Source organism: Lichenostomus cassidix, chromosome 1Aa (genome assembly GCF_008360975.1).
Source record: "Lichenostomus cassidix isolate B80296 chromosome 1Aa, HeHo_3.0, whole genome shotgun sequence".
In the NCBI taxonomy this organism is placed as follows: domain Eukaryota; kingdom Metazoa; phylum Chordata; class Aves; order Passeriformes; family Meliphagidae; genus Lichenostomus; species Lichenostomus cassidix.
In genome coordinates this window covers 29,442,583-29,465,435 of record NC_139480.1, presented here as the reverse complement: position 1 = coordinate 29,465,435, position 22,853 = coordinate 29,442,583, and the positions used below count along the sequence as shown (strand labels likewise).

The following is a 22,853-nucleotide window of genomic DNA, read 5'->3' as shown; positions in this document are numbered from 1 at the left end:
ACTTTCTTAATTAGCTTCAGTTATAGGAACATCCAAGCTATGCTGCAGCCTTTTATTCTTACCTGTTGTGTTAAATAAGCTTTCCTAACAAAGTAATTACTGCTTTAATGTTTCCATTACATATTTGAAGCTAGAAATTATTCTTAATTCTTTTTTCAATGCAAGTATTTACCATAGTAATAATAATCATAAAGCTGCTGTTGCTACTTTCTAGTGTCTTTGAGTGTTTGTGATTTATCCAAGAATAGATGTATAGTAATTGGTCTCAAAATGTTTTTAAACTATGTTTTGTAAACAACTGCTATACCAATTATCATGCAATATTGCCTTTTTTTTTTTTTTGCTGAGGTGAATCTTCTATGTTCACAACCTCTGATTCCCAGACAAAAACACATGAAGGCAAGAGGAATCAATTAATGCCGAGTGTTGTTCGACCCAAATCTCTGAACTTTTTTCAGCTTTCAATTCTTCTGAAAAATACTGATGCGGAGAGTGGTTTATCAAGTAGGAAAAAAACTCTCCTGAGAGATGATCTGAGAAATGTATATAGAAAGATGCTGATAATTCCGAGTACGATTGGGAAATTTTGTGATGAAGATATGCTTTTAAGTAGTTCATAAGCTGTTGGTTTTGCACTTTGTGACATTTAGAAAACAGGCTTCCACTACTCGTTTCTTGTACTTCTCGGGGCCCAGGTAGTCACATGTAAAGGAGCCATGCTGGCAACCACAGATGCTTCCTGCTCATAGAAAACCAAGCTTATGTATTTTGTCTTCTTTATTTCTGAAAAATCAAGGAAGTCAGAATAGGATAAACTGAAGTTTACATTTGGAAGAGTGTAAAGGCTATATCAAAATACAGTTTGAAAAGTTGTCTGTCCACAGAACTGCAGTGTAAACAGGGGGGCAGAGAACAATGTCCTGCCCTGAAAAAAGCCACTGGAGCAGTAGGGATAGGTGGAATATGTACCAAGATATGCAGACACAGTGGTCAGCATCATCAGTGGTGCTGTCAGGACACTGGCAACTTTTTCTTTGTAATACTTGGAATTAGAATGCTAATACCTTAAGGAGTTGCATAAAAAGCCAAGTTTTGGGAATGAGGGAATAAAAAGTTTCTAATGCAAACAATTGCAATGTAGCCATTGAAGAAACTTGATAGTGTGAAATAAAAATTGTATTGCTGTCAGTGTTTTTGAGATGTAGAAAAAACTCAACGTTGTATAAAATGTGTAAGTTATTTTACTCTAGAGGAAAATTGGGTGTGTTTTAATTGTGAGGAAGCATGTTAAGTTGAGTGGTAGTTCAGCATTTTCCCAAGATGAACCTTGTGTATTTTGAACAACCAACTTAGTTTTAAAAAATTTAGCTTATAGATTCTTAATGGAAAGTATTTCATTGCTCTGAGACACTTACCATGGCAGTCTGAATGTTCAGGGCTTTTTTGGTCTTGTGAACTTAGCATGCATCTCAGGCCTTGTCAATAACATATCGAGGTGTAGATTTTTTCTATTTCATGAAAAACAAATTAAAAAGGGATCTCCAAACTGTGAAGTCAAAGTGAGATTTGAAATGCTTTCTAGTCCTTCTGTTTGAGCTTAATTTCTGTGTCTTAAGAGTCTTTGTAGTAATTTAAAGCCCATGTATAATGAGATTCTACTTTGGATTGACTCTATTTTACAATACAGGTTCAGGTTAAAAAACAGTTAAGGAGGAAGGAAGAAGAGGAAAACTGTGCCTGCAATAAGAAAACATATAGCCATGCGAAGATAAGAAGTTTTGTGAGGTTGGTTGTCCATGTTTTTTCAAGCATTTGAATTGGAATAGTCAGAATTTATAAAATCAACTGGTTTAAACTGTACACCCTGAAAATTTTGTAAAATTATTTTTATTTTAAAATAACTTAGTTTTCACCAGTGGTAGTTTAATTTTACTTAAATTACTTTAAATTTACTTAAATTTTACTTTCATTGCTCTAATTTCCACTTCCATATTTAAAATAGCAAGGAAGAAATAAAGGCCAATGTACTTTTTGCATTGAGCTCTGTGAAAGTTGCATTTTGCAAGCAATTCTGACAAATTATGTTAATTTGAAGTAAGGTTTTGTGGCTAGATAAAATTTTAACAATATAAGTATTTTTCTTTGTTTATCTAAACAAACATCCACTTTTCTTGCATGTTATCTTAAGCATTGGTGATGTTCCTCTTCTGTAAAACATAGCTGCAGTGAAGAGCTGATTTTATTCTAGTAAGCTTGAGAGGGAACATTTGTTGTTATATGGAAATAGCATTTCTGTTTTGATAAACTTTATCTTGTCTCATTTGCTGCATTGTATAAGGGGAAGCTTAGGATTGCACAGATGAATTTTGCTAAATAGTGCTTATCTAAAGTCAGTTTAATGGAATATATGGAAAATAGAGAGTTACTGAGGTTTAATGTGAAGCAGACTTCACTACAGGAAAGATAACTGGAGGTAAATTACCTTTTTTGACTCATAAGAAAATAAAATTCACCATTCTGAATCAACAGACTTTGATATTCTTAAAAGGAGGCAGTTATAACATCTTTCACATGTTGCCATGAAATCAAACAAAGCTGAGCATTCCAGTTTAACACAGGGTACTTATTTTTGCGTAAATTGGTTTCCTTTTTTTCATGTCTGTAAGCTTGTTGAAGCCCTGTGGCTTTTAATGTATGGAAGATGATATTTGTGATGCAAGTTCATGTTTTGATAGCAGTTAGAACTTGGTTTATATGCACAATATGAAAACACCTTAAAATAGGAGCAGATTTTGTTTGGATGTGCCTAGAAATAGCTTTTTTAAAATGTCTTTTGTTGATCTTGCAGAAGAGCTGCGTGTCCAGGCAGAGGGCTGTTAACCGTAAAATTAAGTAGAATTGTGAAGAAAAAATACAGTAAGTTGGTATTTGTCCTCCATTTGCCAGAATTGCTGTGTTTTATTCAGGAACTCTAGAATATCTTTTCTTGATGATACAATTTAATTTTTTTTTCAGTTGCTTACATTTGTATATAAAACCCAAATACCAAGTAGTAGAAGTGTGGAACTTCTAGAAAAGAATTGCAGTATGTGAAACTCCTGTTTTTATATTACTGGAAAACTGCCTCTTCAATTTCAGTCACAAGTCAAATGGATTTGGTTTCAGCCCCAACTAATTTTCTGCACCATACAGCTGGGGAACAGCTAATGATTAGCTTTTATTTGCAGAAGTCTTCTGATAAGAGTTCAGACACATGCAGCACTTGGCTGTATTTTGTGGTTGCTGTTCTGAGGGGCTTATTCAATAGATACTGTTTGCTAAGTCAGTTCATAACTTAGGAAATGAAGCAGATATCTGAAGAGGTAAAAATTGCTTTGTGTGAAAAAAGCTATTGTGAAGGCGCATGCACTTTCATTTTACTCAGTTTGCATGTAAACATTGTAAATGCACTCAAGATACACATTTCGTTATCCTCCCATTGCATTAATGATTTTGACAAACAATCAAGAACTAATATGCTAAAGTTAACATCACAGTTTTGTTCCTTGTTCCACAGGTAATATTTTGTATGACAAACAAAACAAGAAAGCTTTGTCTATGAAGATAAACAAGGTTGGTTCTGATAATTAAACATTTGTAAATCTTTTCGTTCATTAGAGCAGTTTTAAGACTACCTTACCACTTATTTTTAAGGTTAACTTCTATTTGTTAATTTTAGTATGATTCAAACCTTATTTTGTCTCTTTTTGTCTTGAAGCAATTAGATATAGTGCTAGGTTATATGAGCTTCTTTCTCAGATTAAACTTAGTTTTGTGGTGGTAAATATTTTCATTTAGATTAGGATGTTACATTATAAGATCCTGAACTCTGTTTTCATCTATCTTCACCAAATGAAGATGGTTTCAGCTACAAACAGTCAGCCAAGCACCACTATATGAAGGTTTCCATTATTTTCAATAAAATACATAGATCTAATCAACCTATAAGTTGATTATCAAATTAATCAAGTAATTAATGTGAATCCACCAAAGTCATTATCAAGTTGGATTTTTTTTTTAAATGGGAGATAACTGAAAAGAATGTTTCTGTTTCCAGGTTTCTTGTTCACAAATCTTAGGCTATAAACATAGGCTCATCAGATGCCAGATATATAAGGAGCTGTAAAGGCTCTCTTGTTTGATTTCTACCATCCATCCTTTCAAAAATACTTTGTGTCTCTGGGACACAAGTTTTTGATCAAGTCTCTCTTACTCATAAGTATATCTGTAAATGAATTTGCATGAAAATGTTAGGCCATAAATTTAATTCTGAAGTGTAAATGCCATCATTTGCCATTATTCTGTCTTACCTGAAGTTTAAAAACATGGAGGGAAAGCTATGTTCAAGTCCCTGTTTTGCCTATGGCTTTGTTTCATGTAGTATAGGGGCACATCACTTGTATTTTCAGTAGCTGATGGCCTGTGTTGTCACTTCTGTTTGGTGCTGATTACACCAAAGTTGTCAGGGATATTGTTAGCTCCAGTTTTCCCCTTCTAAGTCAGGTATTTGGAAATTTTGGTTCTGTTGCCCTGTAAACTTAAAGGTACCTTTCATTGAAGTGGTTTTGAACTGGAAAGCTTGGGCTTAATGGTAGGTCAGCCTCTTTGACTTCTTAGTTGGTGAGTGCTTTCAGTTTTCGTTTCACTGATTAATTGTGAAGCGTTTAATAGTGTCAGTGCTTCAAATAATACCTGTTGCAAAAACCAGTGCATAAACAAAAGTAGAACTATTAAAAACCTTCAGGAGGAGACAAAGGGCTCAGTTGTCCAAGAAATGTTGAAAATTTAGAAGAATTTCAAAGAAAGCCCTGATGTACTAACAACCACTTCATAAGGACATTTGTGGAACATCTGGATAGCTTTTTTAATTGGTGGGAAAAAGGCAAATGTTCCAAATTTATATTATTCTGAAAATAAAACTGGAACCCAACAGTTTTTTAAGCAAAACTTAAAATATGCACTCTAATGAAATAGGGCATGTTCCCAGCAAAAGCAGCTCTCTCTGCTGAAGTTTGATGGAACATACGGGTAACAACTGCATATTAAGACACGTATTTATATACATCTCATTATGAAGTTTATTTTTCATTTTTTGAAATTAAATCATGGCAGTATTCTAAATTTCTGTTTTAAAATACCAGTCATAGGGAATGAACAGGAAAGTTTTAGTCAGATTTGAGGTGGTATGAATCCTTTAGATGCTGTAGCAAAAATGGACTAGTGTAGGTAAGTTTGTCAGTGTGGGAGGAATATCTGCAGGATTATTGTTGGTTTGTTGTTGGGGTTTGTTTTTTGGTTTTTCCCCTGCAGCCAGCCCAGTGCCCAGCAGCAGAGCTCCCTGCATGCCTGCAAACAGCAATGGACCAGCACAGTGCATGGCTGGGCCTTGTTAGCAGCATCAATAGCTGCTGGTGGTGGCAGTATGTTTTGAAATACAAAGTGGGTTCTGAGTGTTGTGCCTCTGTGTGAGGTCCCAGTAACCAGACACACCAGTCAATCTTCAATTTTGTAATCCTACCTGAAGGCAAAGGAGAATCCCAGCTACACTCATTAGGTTTCCTTGTTACTTGAAACAAAACATTTGGTGAACTGCTGTGCAGGGGTCTGAAGGTGCTCGAGCTGTACATACTGTGGTGCATTAGGTAGCAGGATTGTGCAAGAGTGAAGATCAGGCTTATTTATAAAGTCTGTGGGGAGCATTAAAGATTTTGTTTTATATAAAATATGAAGTTTATCTACAAAGAGCAGGTGTTGAAAATTTAGAGACTGAATAGAGAAAATTTGTTTGCTGTAACTGCAAATCTCTGCATATACCTATGGAGCTATTATGGTGTTTACTTACTATGAGCTAAAGTCTTGCTGACCTAATTTAATTTCAGTGCAACTTCATGTATTTATTGTTAATTATTTTATTTTGCGTGTCTTTAATTCATGATTTATTTTTTGTGTAGCCCAGAAGACAGACCTGCTGGAATGAGTCCATCAGAACTAATTTCTTCAGCACACTTCTGGCTGGTGGTAGCAGTGAAGAATCATTTTTTAGCTGTAGAAATGACTGGTTAGTATGTACTAGTGCTTTGTAGAAACAGATGGGTTACTGTATTGTAGATTCTGAAGTTCCCTCTGCTCCTACCTGTACATATACTGCCATGAAATATTTTTAAGATTGCTAGGGTTTTTATTCATTGATGAAGAGCAGTTAAAGGATAAACACAAACACAAAACGAGTACTGTTAAGGGCACACCCCAATTTGTTATGTGTTTAGCATCAGAAGCACACACTTAAGTATTTTAATCCCATTGATTTAATAAGAGTTTTATTTTTAGTTCTGGTTTAAGTTCCTTGCTGAATTGAAGCCTTGGATTGGAAAGGCTTAGCCCTGTTATTACAACAGCAGTTAACAAAACAATTAACAGCAAATATCATGGTTTGTATCAGAAACAATCTTCTTTGTTATTCCTTGATTCCAAGAGGAATACTTGAAACATCCATGAAGCAATTTTACAATAAGCAAAATACTTAATTAAGCCTAATACTCAAGGACAGGTGTGTAAAAAAATCTGTTCATTGAATAGATGGAAGAAAAAGAACAGTCTAAAAGAATGTTATTTGGATAATATGGCCTAATTAAAAAAAAAAAAGTTCTGTGTATGTATGTTTTTGGCAGTCTGTAAAAGATAAACTATTTGCCATGCATGCAACAGAATTAATTTGTCAATGATGCAAAGTTTCTCCATCTTTCACCTCCCCAGCAGACACATTTAATCTCCTGTTTTCCATTCCATCTGCTTTATTTATTTAGGACTTCTTTTATGTTTACTGTGACTGTGTTTTTCCTCTAAGCAATAACCAGTGCATAGTTTAATCATGACTGTTGAAATTTAACTAATATAGTTAAATTTAAAAAGTCATTGGTAGAAGCAATTACTGACATACAAAATTGTCATAGCACAAAGTTACTTTTTATATCTTCTTGTATGAAATTTGTCTTTCAGTGCAGAATTCACAGAAGTCAATGCAGGGATCAGACAGAAGAGAGAGGAGCTAGAATTGTCCTGTTCATCTGTGATTGCTAGAGTTGAAAGGTCTGTGTTTTGGGTTCATGGTGCATCTTAATACTTCAAGTTTGGAGTTTGATTAATGCAAATTGCTCTTTAGATAGAATATAATTTTCATGAAACTAAATAGTGTTTGCATTAAACTTAAATTTTTGTGTATTTGCTGATTGGTATTTTTATGTCAATAGATTCTTTTCTGTATGTCTTAATACTTTTTTGGTATGACATGACAAACATAGTAAGTCTGCTGACTTGTGCACCTTAATGTGTCACTTTTTCACAGAAATGTGAGTTTGAATTTATCTTCTATTTGGAAGCTAATATTCAATGTGCTTTAAAAATTATTTCTGTTGGTAGATACCAGACTATGTTTGCTTTAATATCAGTTTGATTCTAATTCTCCAGATCACTCTGTACCCTACTTTCATGGGTTGGTTCTATCACTTCTTCTGTAATCATGTATGAAAAAGTTCTGTTTGCATCTAGAAAGAGCTAACAGGAGTTGTATCAAGTGAAACAGAGAGCATGAAATAATTTTATGGGGGTTTTTTGTCAGAGAGGACATGTGTGTTAAAACACGCCCTAAGGATGTTTTCGTGAATATAAAGCAGAACCATAAAAATAACTGATTTTGAAATAACACAGTAAAAAATTGGTTCCATGATAATAATTTCACTACATATCTCTTTACTCTCTTTGGCATAAAAACAAAGACTAAAATTAAAATAGCAGGAGAAGAGTTTTTTAATTTTAGTAAAAAGTTGCATCTAGAATTTAAATACTAAATTTAAATTTTCTACATGTACATTTTCTTAGGGGAAGTTTCATTCCAACTGAGTGATAATGAAAAAATTGTAGATCTCTAACTAAACTCTGGTTTTGCCCAAGATTTGCTGAGGCAGTCTGAATAAGTATCTATTTCTTTTGTTTATATGAAAAAAAAACCTCTTCTAAATTCTCATGTGGACCATTTCTCATTTTTCTGTAGAAAAGGTTGGTGTTCTGCTGAAGTTCTAAATCAGCACTCAGACTCTAATTTGCAGTAGTATAACCTACTACTTTGGAGTACACTATTACTGCTCTATGTTTGACTTTAAAGAAAGCCAGATGTATATTGCTTTAAAATAACATACCATGTTCAAACTGTTTTAATAGATTAGGCAGTAAAATGAGCTTGAAATTAAATATGAGAAAGAAGGTTTTGTTCACTGTCAGCTTTGTGTTTCTCTCCAACTGTGATGAAGTTGGGAGGGTTATAGTTGCCTAATGTGTTTTGGTATTGTGCATTGTTTCCAAAACTTGATGCGAACAGCTAAAATAACTAATGTTACTGCTTTTGCATTTCCAGAGTTCCTTTAATATCTTATGGAGCTGAAGCTGAGACCTTTCTTCTCACTTCTTCTGGAGTGGCTGGGAGAGTTCTTCCAACAAATATCAGGCCTTTGGAAAACTTTGGTAAACTTTTTTTTGGTAAGTTTTATTTCTAGCTCATGTGGAGTATTGTTATACTATGCTTATCAGAAATCAAACAGAGCATATAGTTACACTTAACAGGGAGGAAAAATAGCCCTGTTTTGATGTAGTTTGGTACTATTTCAAAGCCAGCTACTTCATTTCTGAAATTGGAATACAGACCATGAATCCTCCACCCCAAAGGCTGGTATAACTTAATTTTTGAAGTTCAAATTAATAAGTATTTATCTAACTTAATTCCATTTCTAATTGCAACACTTTTTTCCATTTGTGCTCTTCTTTCTTCTTTTCCCGTTGTTCAAGGATAAATCTTATTTTGATGCATTATGAATGATGTATTTCAGAGGTATATGGTGCAGTGTGAGGAACAAACTGTTGTCTGACAGAGAAGAACATAAGTCAGGAAGCAGTGAAGTGTATGGATCTCTTTCAGTTTGCCTACAAGCTCTGCAGGGCAAAAACACTGGAGCACCAGAGTCTGTCTGTAGCAGAAGATGAGAAGTAGCAGAACGTGAGACATGGAAGGAATTGCCTTCCTCCAGTGACTTTAACAGCCTCTGTCTCCATACTCAGCAACAATGTAGTTTATCTTCCAACAGGCTGCACAAGTTCAGCGAAGTGGAAACAAAGGACTCCTGTTTTTTTAAGGCTAGAGTTAATACCTTCTTTGAACCAGGAATTACACCACTTTCACTTGACTAGTAGGCAAAGAGATAGCATGGATTTAGGTTTCTTGGCTTACAAAAATTGTATGACAGTAAATTGCTGGAAGGAATTAACTATTAGAAAGATCATAAAAAATTACTTTGATCATTGAAATTCTTTTTAAAGGTATGTATTTCACCTCCACATTTCCCAGTGAAAAATGGTTAGGTTGCTTCCTCAGGTCTCTGCTGTTTGGCAGTGCAATGTAACTGATCCTTAACTAGTTTTCTTCTAGTAGTATCCATGTTAGCTCATACCGCTTGGCTTACCTTTCTACTTCTCTAGTCAGGCTCTTTTGTTAGGATGCACTGGAAGCATTTAAAAATTATACTTAGAACAGAAATTTTGTCAGTTGTCTTGATTAGAATTTTGATATTTGTACTGTGGACAGATTGAATTTTTAAGGTTAGTGCCAACATACTACAGTGTTTTAAGATTCAGAGTTTTAAGTCATCTTCAGGTTTTATTTGAAGACTTTCTACTGATAAAGGAGCATGCAGGAAGTAAGAGTCTTGAAATTTCCTAGTAAAACCAGGGGGATGGTGAATATCAAGATGTCCTTTGAGGATTTTGGTCACATTCTGTTGACTGAGTGTTCCTTCCCTGTTCAGTTTTTATACAGCATCTGAGTAAAAGGCCAATACGCATAAAAAAGGTAAAGACAAAGAGAAACCTAACCTGAATACGGTTAGAGATGCATGGCAAATATTTATATCTATAAAAGGATGCTGACTTTTTAAAAAGGTGGAGAAAAGGAGAATGAAAAAAACAGATACATTCAGAAAAAGATGCAAACTGGTTCTTGCATTTCTTACTAAATCGTGCCTGAAAGATCATAGCGTAAGCATTTTTTGTTTTCTTTTTATATTCCCCTTACCTTTTGCTCACACTTAAAGTATAGAGTTTTGCATCAGAGTAACAGCTGACAGTAGCTTCCGGGGTTGTGCAAGGAGGCATACAATTATCAGTGATGATCGTCTAACTGTAGTGCCTGAATCATCCCTGTAGCTGCTGCAGTTTTAATATTCTGTTACTATTAAATACTCTTCTTTTACTAATTTGACCTGAAAATGTATTAGTGAGTCTACAAATACCACTATGATTTATGCTGGTGTTATGCAATTTTATGTGATTAGAATATTTTTCAATAGAGTCAGTGAGCTGAAATGCCTTGTATTTAGTCCTAGTCCAAAGCTTGTGAAGCTTTTCTGTTAAAATTTTACAAGAAGTAAGGCATGCTAAAAAGGGGGTTTGTGCTTCACATGTAGATTTTGAATGTGCTAGAAAAATAATTCACTTTTTAATTCTACCAGGATTCCCACATTCCACTTGTATTGTGCTGGGATTTTTTTTTTATTATTGCAAGATTTCCACTCCCTTGAAGAAAATTATCACATATATTAAAAATTTGTAATGTCACGTAACATCTGAATTGATTTCCTGGCTATTTTAATAGGTTTCAAGATGTAATTAGTTTGAGATAGCCACCTGTTGCTATGTGCTGGTTAACCACTGTAAAATCACTTTGTAACAAAATGATTGGTGAGACCATTAGAGTAGATACCCGAAATGGTGTCAGTCACCTGAAATTCCTCTGGAAGTTCTTTACCATCATGTTATTTTCTTTTAAATACATGGTATTTTCTGTACAATTGATGTTGTTGGTTTTCATTATCTCACTGGACATGCAAAACCCAAACCCACTAGGTTTTGCGTTTGTTTTTTTTTTTCATGTTCAGGCAAATTATTCTGTGTTTGCAAGGAAGGTCAGAAGACGTGATTATAGTCCTGTGCTCTTTTATAGGCAAGCAAGGTGGTTATGGAGCTCATTCTCTGAGATTGTTTGCATTTAATACAGTGATAGATTTTTTTTTTCCTGCTAATCAAGTTGTAAATGGTAGAAGAGGCTTTTTTTGCTTACTTTTCTTATTCCTATCTTACTTTTATAAAATCTGTTTATGAATACATTAGACAAATAACTTCATGTTGCAAAAGCATGGAAAATAATGTACAAAGAGAATTACAAGTTTGTGATATGAGAGATTCATAACTTATGTTCAGATAAATGGTTATTATTGAATCTTAATGTGTTCTGTTTTTATTAGAATCTTTAGGCAATGGATATGCTGTTGCATGTACCCAAGAAGGAGAGGAGAAAAAGGAAGCTTCTGGTTCATCTGGCACTAGAGGAAGTAGGAGAAAATCAGTTACTACTACTCCTACGAGAAGGTCTGCACGAAACAGCAAAAACGAGGCTCTGAGTCAGTCTCGGAGCTCCCCTCGATCAAGCAGTTCTGCTTGCAGCGCCCCTGATAGTAATAACCCATCTCTGAATAGAACTCATTCAGAACCAGAGAAGGCTCCTCCAAAACGCAAGTCTAAAAGAGCAGTTAAACAACAAACACCTGCAGTTAAAAAGAAACTGAGAAGTTCTGCACATTCTGAAAAATCACCATGTGGCTCAGTGGAAGATGATGACATTGCTGAACCTGAAGCAGTTCTAACTTTAGATAAAGACCATCAGTCAGATAATGAAAGCAATAATGCAAGCCTTCCACAGAAGAATAATGTAGAAACAGAATCTTCTAACGGATTGGAAAGCTCTAGTGAACATGCAGAAATTGAGAAGACTGCAGGAGAATGTAACAGAGATGAAGAAAATTCAGTCAATGCAGATGTAAGTTTTTCTCTACAAGAACCCCCAGTACTAACTGTAGGAAGTGAAAGTCAGGAATTTGAAGTAAAAGTTGTTACTGAAAAAAATGTAGATCTTGCCAATCGGGACAATTGGGAAAATACGCTTGAACAAATGGAAATGGTAGCTAGTCCCAAAGATGATGTATGCGACCACGTAACTTTTGAAAAAGTTGATCAGGCATCATGTAGTCCTCAAAAAGAATTAATAGAGAATATGGAAACTTCAACAAAAGTAGGTCAACCTGTAGCTAGTCCAGAAAATGAATTGTTGGAACATCTTGAACCTTTTCAAAAAGATCAGCCATTAGAGAGCCCCAGAAGTGAATTGCCTGAGCATCCTGATGTTGCCAGAGACACCACTGAAGCCATGGAAATAGATAATATAGAGACTGAACTAAAACCAGTAGTAGACTGTGCAAATACAAAACCTGTTCAAGATGAAGAATCAGATTCATTAATACACAGTGTTTCTATGGACAGTACGTCAGAACAACCCTTAAAGGAGAACACCATTTCAGAAAGTGAAGAGGGTGGAACTTCAGAGTCACCCCAGGTAAATGCTGAAGATAAACATTTTGGTGAAGATAACAATGAAATGATACCAATGGATTGTGACTCATTTTGCAGTGACCAAAATGAATCTAAGATTGAACAGTTACCACCAGCTGAAAGTACAGAGCAAGGAGAAATGAACTTACATTGTGATGCGGGAAACTCTGGACCAGGTTCTGATGAAAAAGATGAAACTGTTCGTCAAGAAAGAGAGAGCCAGCCAGAGCTCAAAAAAGAGAAAAAGGCTCGAACCAGAAGATCTAGATTTCACTCTCCATCGACAACTTGGTCTCCTTCTAGGAGAGAGGGCAGGAAATCTCAATCACCATCCCCTAAAAGGGAAACGACTGGAGACAGGAGCTCACGATCACCCAAGAAGGTAACTGTGAGGGAGGGAAGGAGATCCTTATCTTGTTCTCCAAAGAGAGACACACTCAGAGATGAGAAAAAAACACCATCTCTATCTCCTAAAAGGGAAACTGTCAGGGAAAGCAGGAGATCATCTCGGTCAAGAACTAAGGATTCACCTCCAAGGCGAAAATCTAGGTCTCGAAGCAGTGATAGAGATCATCAAAGAAGAGATCGTGACAGAGAAAGAAGAAACAGGAGGTCGTCTAGGTCACGGTCACGATCTAGATCAAGATCACGATCTAGGACTAGAAATAAAGGTTCTTCATACTCTAGAAATGAGAAGGAAAGTCATTCACCTCGATGGAAAGAGAGATGGGCAAATGACAGCTGGAGGAGTCCCAGGGGAAATGATCGATATAGGAGAAGTGATGAAGAGAAACAGAATGAAAATCTTAAAGAGAAGGACAATACAGAAAAAAGCAATGATGATCAAGGTTCTTCAGACAAGCAGAGGAATGATTGTCCAGACTGGGTAATGGAGAGGATAAACTCTGTTCCTGAAGTCAGGAACAGAGAGAGAGAGAAACCACATTGGGAAGAGGGCAGGCATGATAATGCAGGACAGTCTTGGAATAAAAACTTTGGTTCAGGTTGGATTCCAAATCGAGGGAGAGGTCAGCGTGGGCGAGGTGGGCGTGGGCGAGGTGGTTTCATGTATGGAGACCAGAGTGAAAATCACTGGCAAAACAGAAAACCTCTCTCAGGGAACTCAAATGGTTCTGGGAATGAAGCGTCAAGGTTCTCAGAACAGCAGCCGTTCAAGCGTAAGAATGAACAAGAACATTCTTTCGATACGCCTGCTGACAGGTCTGGGTGGACATCTGCATCCAGCTGGGCTGTGAGGAAGACTTTACCTGCTGATGTGCAAAATTATTATTCGAGAAGGGGACGCAATTCATCAAGCCCACAGTCTGGATGGGGAATGAGACAAGAAGAGGAGACACCTGAACAAGGTATTAGTGGTTTTGGAATGTAATAACTTAGTCACAGATGCAGTAGCTGAGCAAAATCCTAGTCACATTGTCCTGGCTCAAGCTGATCAGTTCTTTAAAATAATTCGGGGTGAATCCATACTCTTTTTGCAGTATGGAGTGGTAAAGGTGGTGTTTGGTGATTTATTGTGTTTTGCATAAAGCCCAAATTCGGGTTTAAGGACTATGCATCAGAAGAGTGCTGCTCAAGAAAATCAGTTTGGCTGAAGAGAAAGCATATTTTCTTCGTGATTACTTTTAGCATCTGCACAATTTAAAAAGGCTAATTAGTTTCAAAAATACATGAATTTGCCTGTGCAGATCCACATGGCAGATTTAGAGATGACAAAGCACTATGTTGATGTTTAGCTTGCTCCTAAATAAGCATAGTCCTCTTTAAATGCTTTAGAAAAAGATCTAGGGAAATTTATAAATACAAAACCAGTGCTTTTACTGTGTTTCAGCATTAAAATTCTTTTAAAACCTCAGTAGAAGTCTTAATTAATTTTTGAGGGGCTTTTATGTCTAAAAGGCAACTGCCGTGACAGAAATAAACTTTTTGGTAGAAAGTAAGTTAACTGTGGATGAGATTGATTCTATATAGCTAAGAAGTCATCCACAGATTATTGATGCCCTGATATATTAATAATCTTTAAAAATAGATGTGAATTGTATTCAAAAACTATAAAATCCATTTCTGAAGACAACCACACTTTGCACTTTCACACTGTCTTGCCTGGTTTTGCCTTTCATTTTCATGCATTTTCATCCCACATGCCATCAGTTTTCTCCCTCTGCTCAGACAACTGCATCAGTGGCTTCATAGTTTTGAGGCATCATGGTCACCTTTCAATTTGCTGCAGGGAAAACTTAGCAAACCTGTAACTGAAAGCATTTTGAGATTGAAACACTTTTTCATATAGTTCAGGAACAATCATGCTATTATTCACTTTTGGAACCTGAATTCAGCTGAGGGTAGTACAACAGTCTCCCGTAACTGGATGAAACAGGCTAGGTTGCCATCATGACATGTCTCTGAATGACATGGTCCTCCAGGGCAACCTGCTTTTGCTGACCCTGTTGAGCAGGGAGGTTGGACCAGACAGTCTCAATAGGTCCCTTCCAGCCTCAGTGATTCTGTTTTCCAATGATCTTTAAAAATGAGGATTTGGGCTGAGGCATAAGGCCTTAAATTGCTATCTCTATGAATTAGATGACAGGGTTCCTCAAGGAGTGGATTCTAAGGAAGGACATCTAAATTATAGCCTATCAAACTTTTTCTCCAAACTAATTTCTTGACATCTTGAAGGCTTGCAGCTTGTATCTAGATTTTACCTTTTTGGCTTCCATTGAAGAGAAGATGGGATATCAAAGTAATTTACTTAAGAAGTGCTACCTGTTACCCCAAGAGATATTTTTTACTACTAGGTTTTACCTCTTATACCACTGTGGAGTTTTTAAACAACTCAGAGTTGTTGCTCAGGGTGAAAAATCCCAGCAGAGTATTTCTGTGTTTAACCAGGACTTTACAGTGAGTGTTGTAAATCAAGCAAAGAGGAGCAGAGACTTACTTATGTGGTAATGTGTGACTAACCTTTGGCAACTGCAGAACTGGATAAATTATGCTGTCTTCCTGCTCTTTGGTGAAAAATTGCTGTTTCATTGTGATGAAATAATTTATTGACTGTGTTATGGGAACAAGTAGAGAAATTCAAAATGCAGGCTTCTATAATACCCTGAACTTCTTAAACTTAGAAGCTAGCATTTGGTTCATTATATGTATGGTGGTGAGTGCCATGTAATAATACAACGCAGTATCTTGAAAATACTCAGATTATAGAAAGCTTTTTGATAATCCATCCTTAAGAGTTTAGACACCTGACTCTCCTTTTGCTTTATAGATTTGCTTTATAGATATATGCACAGAATTTCTTCTTGAAATACTATCTGGTTTTCCTTTTGGCAGATCCAAACCTCAAAGACCAAGGCAACCAGCAAAGTGATGGTTCTCAGTTACCAATAAATATGATGCAGCAACAAATGAATGTAATGCCACAAGTGAATGCACAGCACCAACCTATGAATATCTTCCCATATCCAGTGGGTGTCCATCCTCCCTTGATGAATATGCAACGAAATCCTTTCAACATGCACCCTCCAATGCCCATGCATCTCCCTACTGGAGTGCCTCTCATACAGGTAGCTGCTCCCACAAATCTTTCTCAGGGATTACCTCCGCCTCCACCTCCACCCCCACCATCTCAACAAGTCAACTACATTGCTTCACAGCAAGACGGAAGACAATTGCAGGTATGCTTTATCAGAAGCCATGGCAAGAGCAGTGGTGAAATAATACCAGTTAAGAATTCTTTATCTTGAATACCATAAATTTATACTTGCAGTTTCTTTCTGTCTTGCCTGTTTTCTTCCACCCCACATCAAATTTGAAGTGGAAGCATTGATAAGCATATGGGTTGTTCAGAGACTGTAGCTTTTACATAGTAACATACAACATCCTAACTGGGTTTCTGTGGTAATGGAACATTGAAAAATTTCATCAGTGTTGTCCATTATATTTGTTATATTAGAAGTGACCTGCTTCCAAAACTAAATTTTCCCCTTCCAAACCTGATTTTTAAGCATTTTAGGAAATGCTTGAATCCCCTTTTAACAGCATGTGGGAAGTGACCTAAACTTCTGTGTTGCAATTTTCATCCCATGGGGTCTATCAGCGGAGGAAAATTGCCAAGTACTGCATGGCACCCATTTGTTCCACACTTCCATTCTCCAGCTGTCACCATCTCAGTGGCTTCCCCATACATGCATTTTATGTTTTGTTTTATCTTTTGCACCTTTTTATTAATAATTTCTGAGTTCTTTTTGGTGTATTTTACTTCCCCCTTCTTGCCCAATCCTCCTGGTTTGGCATACTCTGTTTGAGACCTAACTCTCATTTTATTTCTCCAGTTTCAAAAAGACTCTGCCATACTTGAGCAGGTCAGACCTTTGTTTTATGACTCTCAAGGTATCTTAAAACAACTCTTGTGTATGTGAGCTCCTTCTGTAGCCAGCTGTGTATATTAAGAGCTTTTATATCAGGGAAAGGTGTATGAACTTAGAGGAGTATACATGGCTTTGCAAGAAGATGTAATGGTGCATTTGTGATAAGGGCTCTTTAGGAGTTGACTGGGGTTTGTGCTTTTCTTTTGCTGCTGCCTGTTCTAACCTAAAGTGCTTTCCCCCCTGCATTCCAGGTTGAAGAAGTGATGTTCTAGAACAAATGCTTTCTAACCCTCTGTTTTTATGCATCATCTCTAAAGATTTGAAGTGAGCTGATAAATGGCCTGCATTGGTCTCACTTTTCACTGTTGTTACCTGTTCATATTTATTAACTTAGAAGAAGGAGAGTTAAGTGCTGTGGGAAATATTAGGTGGGGTTACAAGCCATATGAAGTAACTTAACACAAAAAAGTAAGCCAGCAAGGTACTGCTGGAACTAAAATCCTGGTAGATTGCTTGCTGATTTGATTAATGCCACATGTCTGTAATTAAAATATTTTCACAACTGGAAATCCAGCAGGTTTAACCTCCAAAAATGTAAGAAGCCAGAACATGGGCTACAGACCTCTGAAGTTAGTATCTAATGTAGCAATAAATATGTTTCTGTAAAGATTGTGTATTTTTACAAAACACAGTTCTTTGTTGTAAAGCCCCTGTTACACTTGTTGCTCTTACCTGCTTTTGTGGAATGGTGTCTGTGAACCTGAATGCTCTTGGAAGCTGCTGCTGCTTTTTCTTTGAGCTTTCACTCAACAATTCCTCAGTGGTAGCACAATAGAAATGACTGAATACTGCAGGACACCACCTGTCCCTTCCTGTTGAAAGGGAAATGAAGAGAGCACACTGAGCGTTAGTATGCTGATTATAACAGCTCCATTTCTCTGTCCTTTCCAAAGAGCTCAAATTCCTGTTTCATTATTTTCCATCTGGGTAAATGCAGATGTGTAAAGAGTAATGGTGATGACCTGCAGAAAAGCAGTGTTTAGCGTAGCCTGACAGAAACGTGTCAGGAGGATGTTCTGGGCTTTTGCTAAAAATGGCCTCTATCTGAGAGCTACTGAATTTCTCAATGCCCAAGTATGTGCAGGGCCTTTCAGTGATATTTAGAAATGGCCAGAAAATGGCTTTTCCTGAAAAACAGATCCTGGTTCTTGAACCAGCAATCTCTAGTCTGTGTATTTACATTTGAAATGCATTTGCAAGTTCAAGCTGATAACAAACATGAAGAGAAGAAAAATGCTGTTTTCAAAACAGCATCAATATGATGCAGGAATGCAAGTGTGTCTTAGGTACCTTTTGCATGTGTGTTTAGGTGCTGATTTTTTTTTTTTTTTTTTTTTAGAAAATGTTTACTGTAAATTAGAATGATTCTGCAGCCATAAACTCCCTTCCGCCTTTACTAACATCATGTGTGCCTGTTTGCAGGGTATTTTATTACTGGGACCAGAGTTAGAATCTGGTAGCCACCGTGGTGACATGGAAGATGCTTTACTTCTCAAGCTTTTATTTTTGGTTTTTTTTCTTTGAGTAGCTCTAATGTAAATGTGTGTTCCTTCCATAATAATGGGCAATGTGGAAATTAAGTAATGAACCAAAGCATGTAGTAGTTGTGCTCATTCTATAGCAGCTGAGATTCCTAAAAAGGCATGTTGCTGTATGAAACAGTGATGTATTAACTACTGATAACTTTTTAAAACAGGGTATTCCAAATGCTGCTCATGTAAGTAACAGCATGAGTGCTCCAGCCTTGCCTGCTCCAGCAGCAGTCCTGGGAAACATGGGAACAGTTCAGGGACCAAATTCGGGTAATGCAACGTCATCAGGTCACATGAAGAGCTCTAATGCACCTGTAAAACTGGGAGAAAACAAAGCAAGTGTAACAGTGGAAGCCAGTGCAGATAGCTCAAAGAAGGACCAGGCAAGTTCAAAATTCAGCATATATTTATAGATACACTGCTTATATATTTAAATTAAAACATAAATTTTAATTTTTATATAAATGCATTTTGATATACTAAATGACAGCAAGCGATGACAACAAACCATCAGTGGAATATACTCTGTACCATCATGTATGTAATATTTTTGTGGCAGCTATAGAACACATATTAGCAACTGACTCTTTTTAATGTAGTCTTCTTTAAAGCAGCAGTATTGCAAATATTACTTGAGTTGCTGTGGGACAACATTCTGTTGTTAGCAGACCACAGGCAGCTCCCATGAGAGCTGAAGTGTGTGTGGGTGGGTGGTTTTCTAATCTTTTGTAGCAACCTTTTTCCTGTAAAGTTTTAATTTGTGATTGATAAAGTTTCATAGGCAGTGAAAAATAATGTTCAGGTTTGTTTTCTCTTCAGAAATTGTTAATTCAAGAAAAAGCAGCACAAGAGGTCAAACTTGCTATTAAACCTTTCTACCAAAACAAAGATATCACTAAGGAGGAATATAAAGAAATTGTGCGGAAAGCTGTCGATAAAGTAAGTTGGTCCAGTAATCGGAGCTGCACACATTTCAGCAGCAGGCTGGGGATGGATTTCTTGTTCTTGTGGGGCAGGCTTTGGGGTGGGTTTCTTGTTCTTGTGGGAACAGCTCCTAGCTGCTGGAAAGGGGAAAGAGGGAAATGCAAAAATACCTTTTGTCCTTCTCTATCCACAAGAGTTTTCCTTGGCTTCTCAGAACAGAACTTGGTTATTGTGTGGAAGAGTTAAATGGGAACTCAGAAGTATTTGGGGAAGCAATCAGCAAGTATTAGGAGTTTTAAAATATGTACTGCCTGGGATGGAAAAATCAGGGGTGTGGGGGAAATAAATAATGTGGAACTGTGGCAAATCAACAGAAATGTTTCAAACGTTTTTGTTCTTTAAACTGTTGTAGGTTTGTCATAGCAAGAGCGGAGAAGTTAATTCTGCAAAAGTGGCAAATCTAGTGAAAGCATATGTAGACAAATACAAGCATTCACGGAAGAAAAATCCTGAAGAGGCAGTCTCCTGTGAAAGGAAATAGAATATGTTTTCATTTTTTAGTTTTATTCTATCTGCAAAGTGCAATTTCAATGTGAACTGTTAACTGAAAATTGTACATGACAGTGATTTGAATTTGGTTTTGATAAAATTATTTTTCAAGGTAGTGTATAATGTTTTGTTCTAAAGAAATACAGATCTGCAGGGCAACTTCTTTATTCCTTTTTAAAAACAGATGTCTAAAAAGAATAAAGGTGTAAAGAAGAATCATTAGGAATGTACGATTGTGTGGATACTTAGATGTACAGCATTTTGACTTGAATAAGAGTGCATTAAATTAGAAACTTCTGAGTACGTTGGCTTTGGAACAGGTATGTACATGTGATCAGTCAGATTAAAGTAAAATTTTTCTTTTGATTGCTCCTTAATTGTAGCAAAGATGAAATAATTAATTGCCTTGACAAATATTTCTAGTGTTAACTGGACAGGCTGAATGCAGGGGTCACAATGTGTATATTAAAAAAGCACATGGAGCTGTCTGAACACGACTGTTTAGATTTCAAAAAGAAAAGTCATAAACAGTAAAACGTGGTGCCCAAAAGCATGGGTGCTGCACAGCTGTTGTAACACCAAATAAAAATTACGCTGCTTGGTATTGTTTGTGATGTTTTTCAATTTGTTTCAAGATAGTGGGATTACTTGAATAATTTTTGTGTGCTGAAAGCTCTCAATCACCACACACTGATAACCTCAGTTCAGGTCATGCCCTTAAGCTAATAGGGAATTTGTGCACTAGAGGTGGATCTTCAGAAACAGAAAAGTTTCTTCTTCTAGTAAAATCTAGAAAGCTGGAATTTATCATTAGGTTCCCAGTTGACCAGAGACTGCCAGTTGTGTGAATCTCAGCTGCATAATTCTTTTCTCCATTAATTAGGGACTGTGGCATGATCACCAGACTGGTATTGGTGAACCTATGCCATTGGAAGCCAAGCATTTTCCTGCTTCCCTGAGCGTTGGAGAGAGGCTCTATTAGAGGTACCACAAGCATTCTGTGGGGTCACTGTCCCTGGGGAATGCTTACACCTAAGGTAAAACTAGTTTTATTGAGGCAGCAGCAGGAAGGGTTGCTGGAATACTGAGGTCACTGTGTGTTCCTTAGGGAAAGAACAGCTTGAGATCCTTCTCAAAGGAGTCTTACTCTGTGTCCTTTCCTCTTACAGAATGCTACTGAAATCTTGTCACCAACCCTTCAGTCCTGCCATGCCACAACAGCCTTTGGCATTGGCCCAGCCTGGCTTCTGCTCCAGCCCCAAGTCTGCTGGCCCAGAAGCAGGAATAAAACATTTTAACAGAAAGTATCAGTTGAGTTTTCTGAGAAATTACCTCTTTGTAGCCAGTAGTTCTCAAATTACCAGTTTTTGGCAGAAAACAGTGTCACCCTGGAAGTAACTTTTGCAGAAGCCTGAGGATGAAGTAAGGGATAGCCACTCCTGTACCTGTGTGGTGTAGAGAGTGAGAGGTGTAAAAACGAGATCTTTGTCACAACAGTTGATTGCTTGGTTTTAACTGTAACTTTCTGCAGACTTAATGAAGCATTTAACTGTCTATATTTATTTTTGTGTGCCTAAATACAAATGCTATGTAAATTAGAAACAGATATAATACATTTTCTACAGTCAAGTCAGGTTCAAGATTTTTCAAAATACTCAGTTTTACACTATGGTAGCAATTTGTAAGAGCTCTTGAACTATTTTAAGCTAAAACTGGTTAGCACTTTTTGAAAAATGTAGCAAATTGCTATGTCTATCCTGGTTTATCACGCCATGCGTACTTTATTACATTTTCCTTCTCTGAGTTTTTGGAATTTAATCACTTTTTATATCTTTTTCTAGTCTATACAGTTGAGCCTTGCTATAAAACTCCTTTCAGGAGTCAGATAAGTGTTTCACGGGGTTTTTTCCTCTTTTGGAATAAAGGTGGAAATTGGGGGAGGAAGGAAACAAAGGAGGATTTGAACTGGGAGAAGGGAGGGGTCATAAGTTTCTTGTTTTGCAGCTGCTGGGTGGAAGAGAAGCTGTCACTGGCTGCCACGTTGTTGGGGCAGTGACTATAGTGATGCTCCACTGTATTTCAAAGCCTAATGAAGAATAGCAGATAGAGTAGCATGTGATCAGTAACTTTATTTTTTACAATTAAATACTTCAGAATTTATCAGAAAATATGTGGTTTGTTACAATTTCTATGTTGAATTAAAGAAATGCATTGCCTTAATCTGTAGACTCTGCTCCTGTTTCTCCTGAAAAGCAGCAAGGTCTCTGATGGTGCAGCTGCCCAAGGAGGGGAGTACAGCAGCCTTGGAGTCCTGGTTGTGTTACAATAGGATGAAAGCTGTATTTCTATTTATTGAAACACCTTCTACTGGAAAGTCCCAATATGCACCAGCACTGAGGGCACAGGTGGGGAGCTGAGCCCCCTTGACGCCTCCAGGGTGTAGTAGTGATTCCTACAGTCCAAATTGCCTTGTGGGAAACAGTGACAAAGCTGTACCTTCTGTGAACTTTTGCAAATCAAAAGGGTTTTCCTTGCACTCCTTCACTTGTCTCACTGTGCATGCTGCTTCAATGTCTCATCCTAAATATATACCTTATGAGCACAGTGGCTGTCCAAAGTCCACAGTACGGTGTATGTAGTGTAAGGCTGGAGTGCTGTCTACTGAAAAAAATACTCTACAATCTAGTTTTGTGTAGTGCTTAACAGTTTCCAATAAATTCTTTTCTCTAAGCTGGCATTGTTTTGTCTTAAATGACTCTGGCTCAAGGGGTTTGATTTGGAAAGCAAACTAGCTCCAGTTACTTCTGCGCACATGCATTTATCTTGTCCTGTGCTGTCTGGGCTCCCCCTCCTTTACATCTCATTTGCAAGTCTTCAC

General features: G+C 36.9%; 1 protein-coding gene across 4 annotated transcripts in view; it reads left to right on the top strand.

The window, feature by feature from the left end:
* The window catches only part of SCAF11 (SR-related CTD associated factor 11), a 48,786-nt gene extending 26,081 nt beyond the window's left edge, over positions 1–22,705 (top strand). For 2 of the 4 annotated variants that reach the window (XM_085043779.1, XM_085043789.1), the window contains 11 exons: positions 1,688–1,785; positions 2,849–2,916; positions 3,557–3,612; positions 5,991–6,097; positions 7,036–7,125; positions 8,447–8,568; positions 11,382–13,889; positions 15,874–16,217; positions 18,667–18,885; positions 19,322–19,441; positions 19,839–22,705. In XM_085043779.1, the coding sequence (XP_084899905.1) occupies positions 1,688–1,785; positions 2,849–2,916; positions 3,557–3,612; positions 5,991–6,097; positions 7,036–7,125; positions 8,447–8,568; positions 11,382–13,889; positions 15,874–16,217; positions 18,667–18,885; positions 19,322–19,441; positions 19,839–19,967 (3,861 nt within the window). In that variant the 3' untranslated portion in view covers positions 19,968–22,705. The remainder of the gene's footprint in view (positions 1–1,687; positions 1,786–2,848; positions 2,917–3,556; positions 3,613–5,990; positions 6,098–7,035; positions 7,126–8,446; positions 8,569–11,381; positions 13,890–15,873; positions 16,218–18,666; positions 18,886–19,321; positions 19,442–19,838) is intronic. The other 2 variants (XM_085043809.1, XM_085043799.1) reach the window with 2 other exon arrangements.
* The last annotated feature ends 148 nt before the right edge of the window (positions 22,706–22,853 follow it).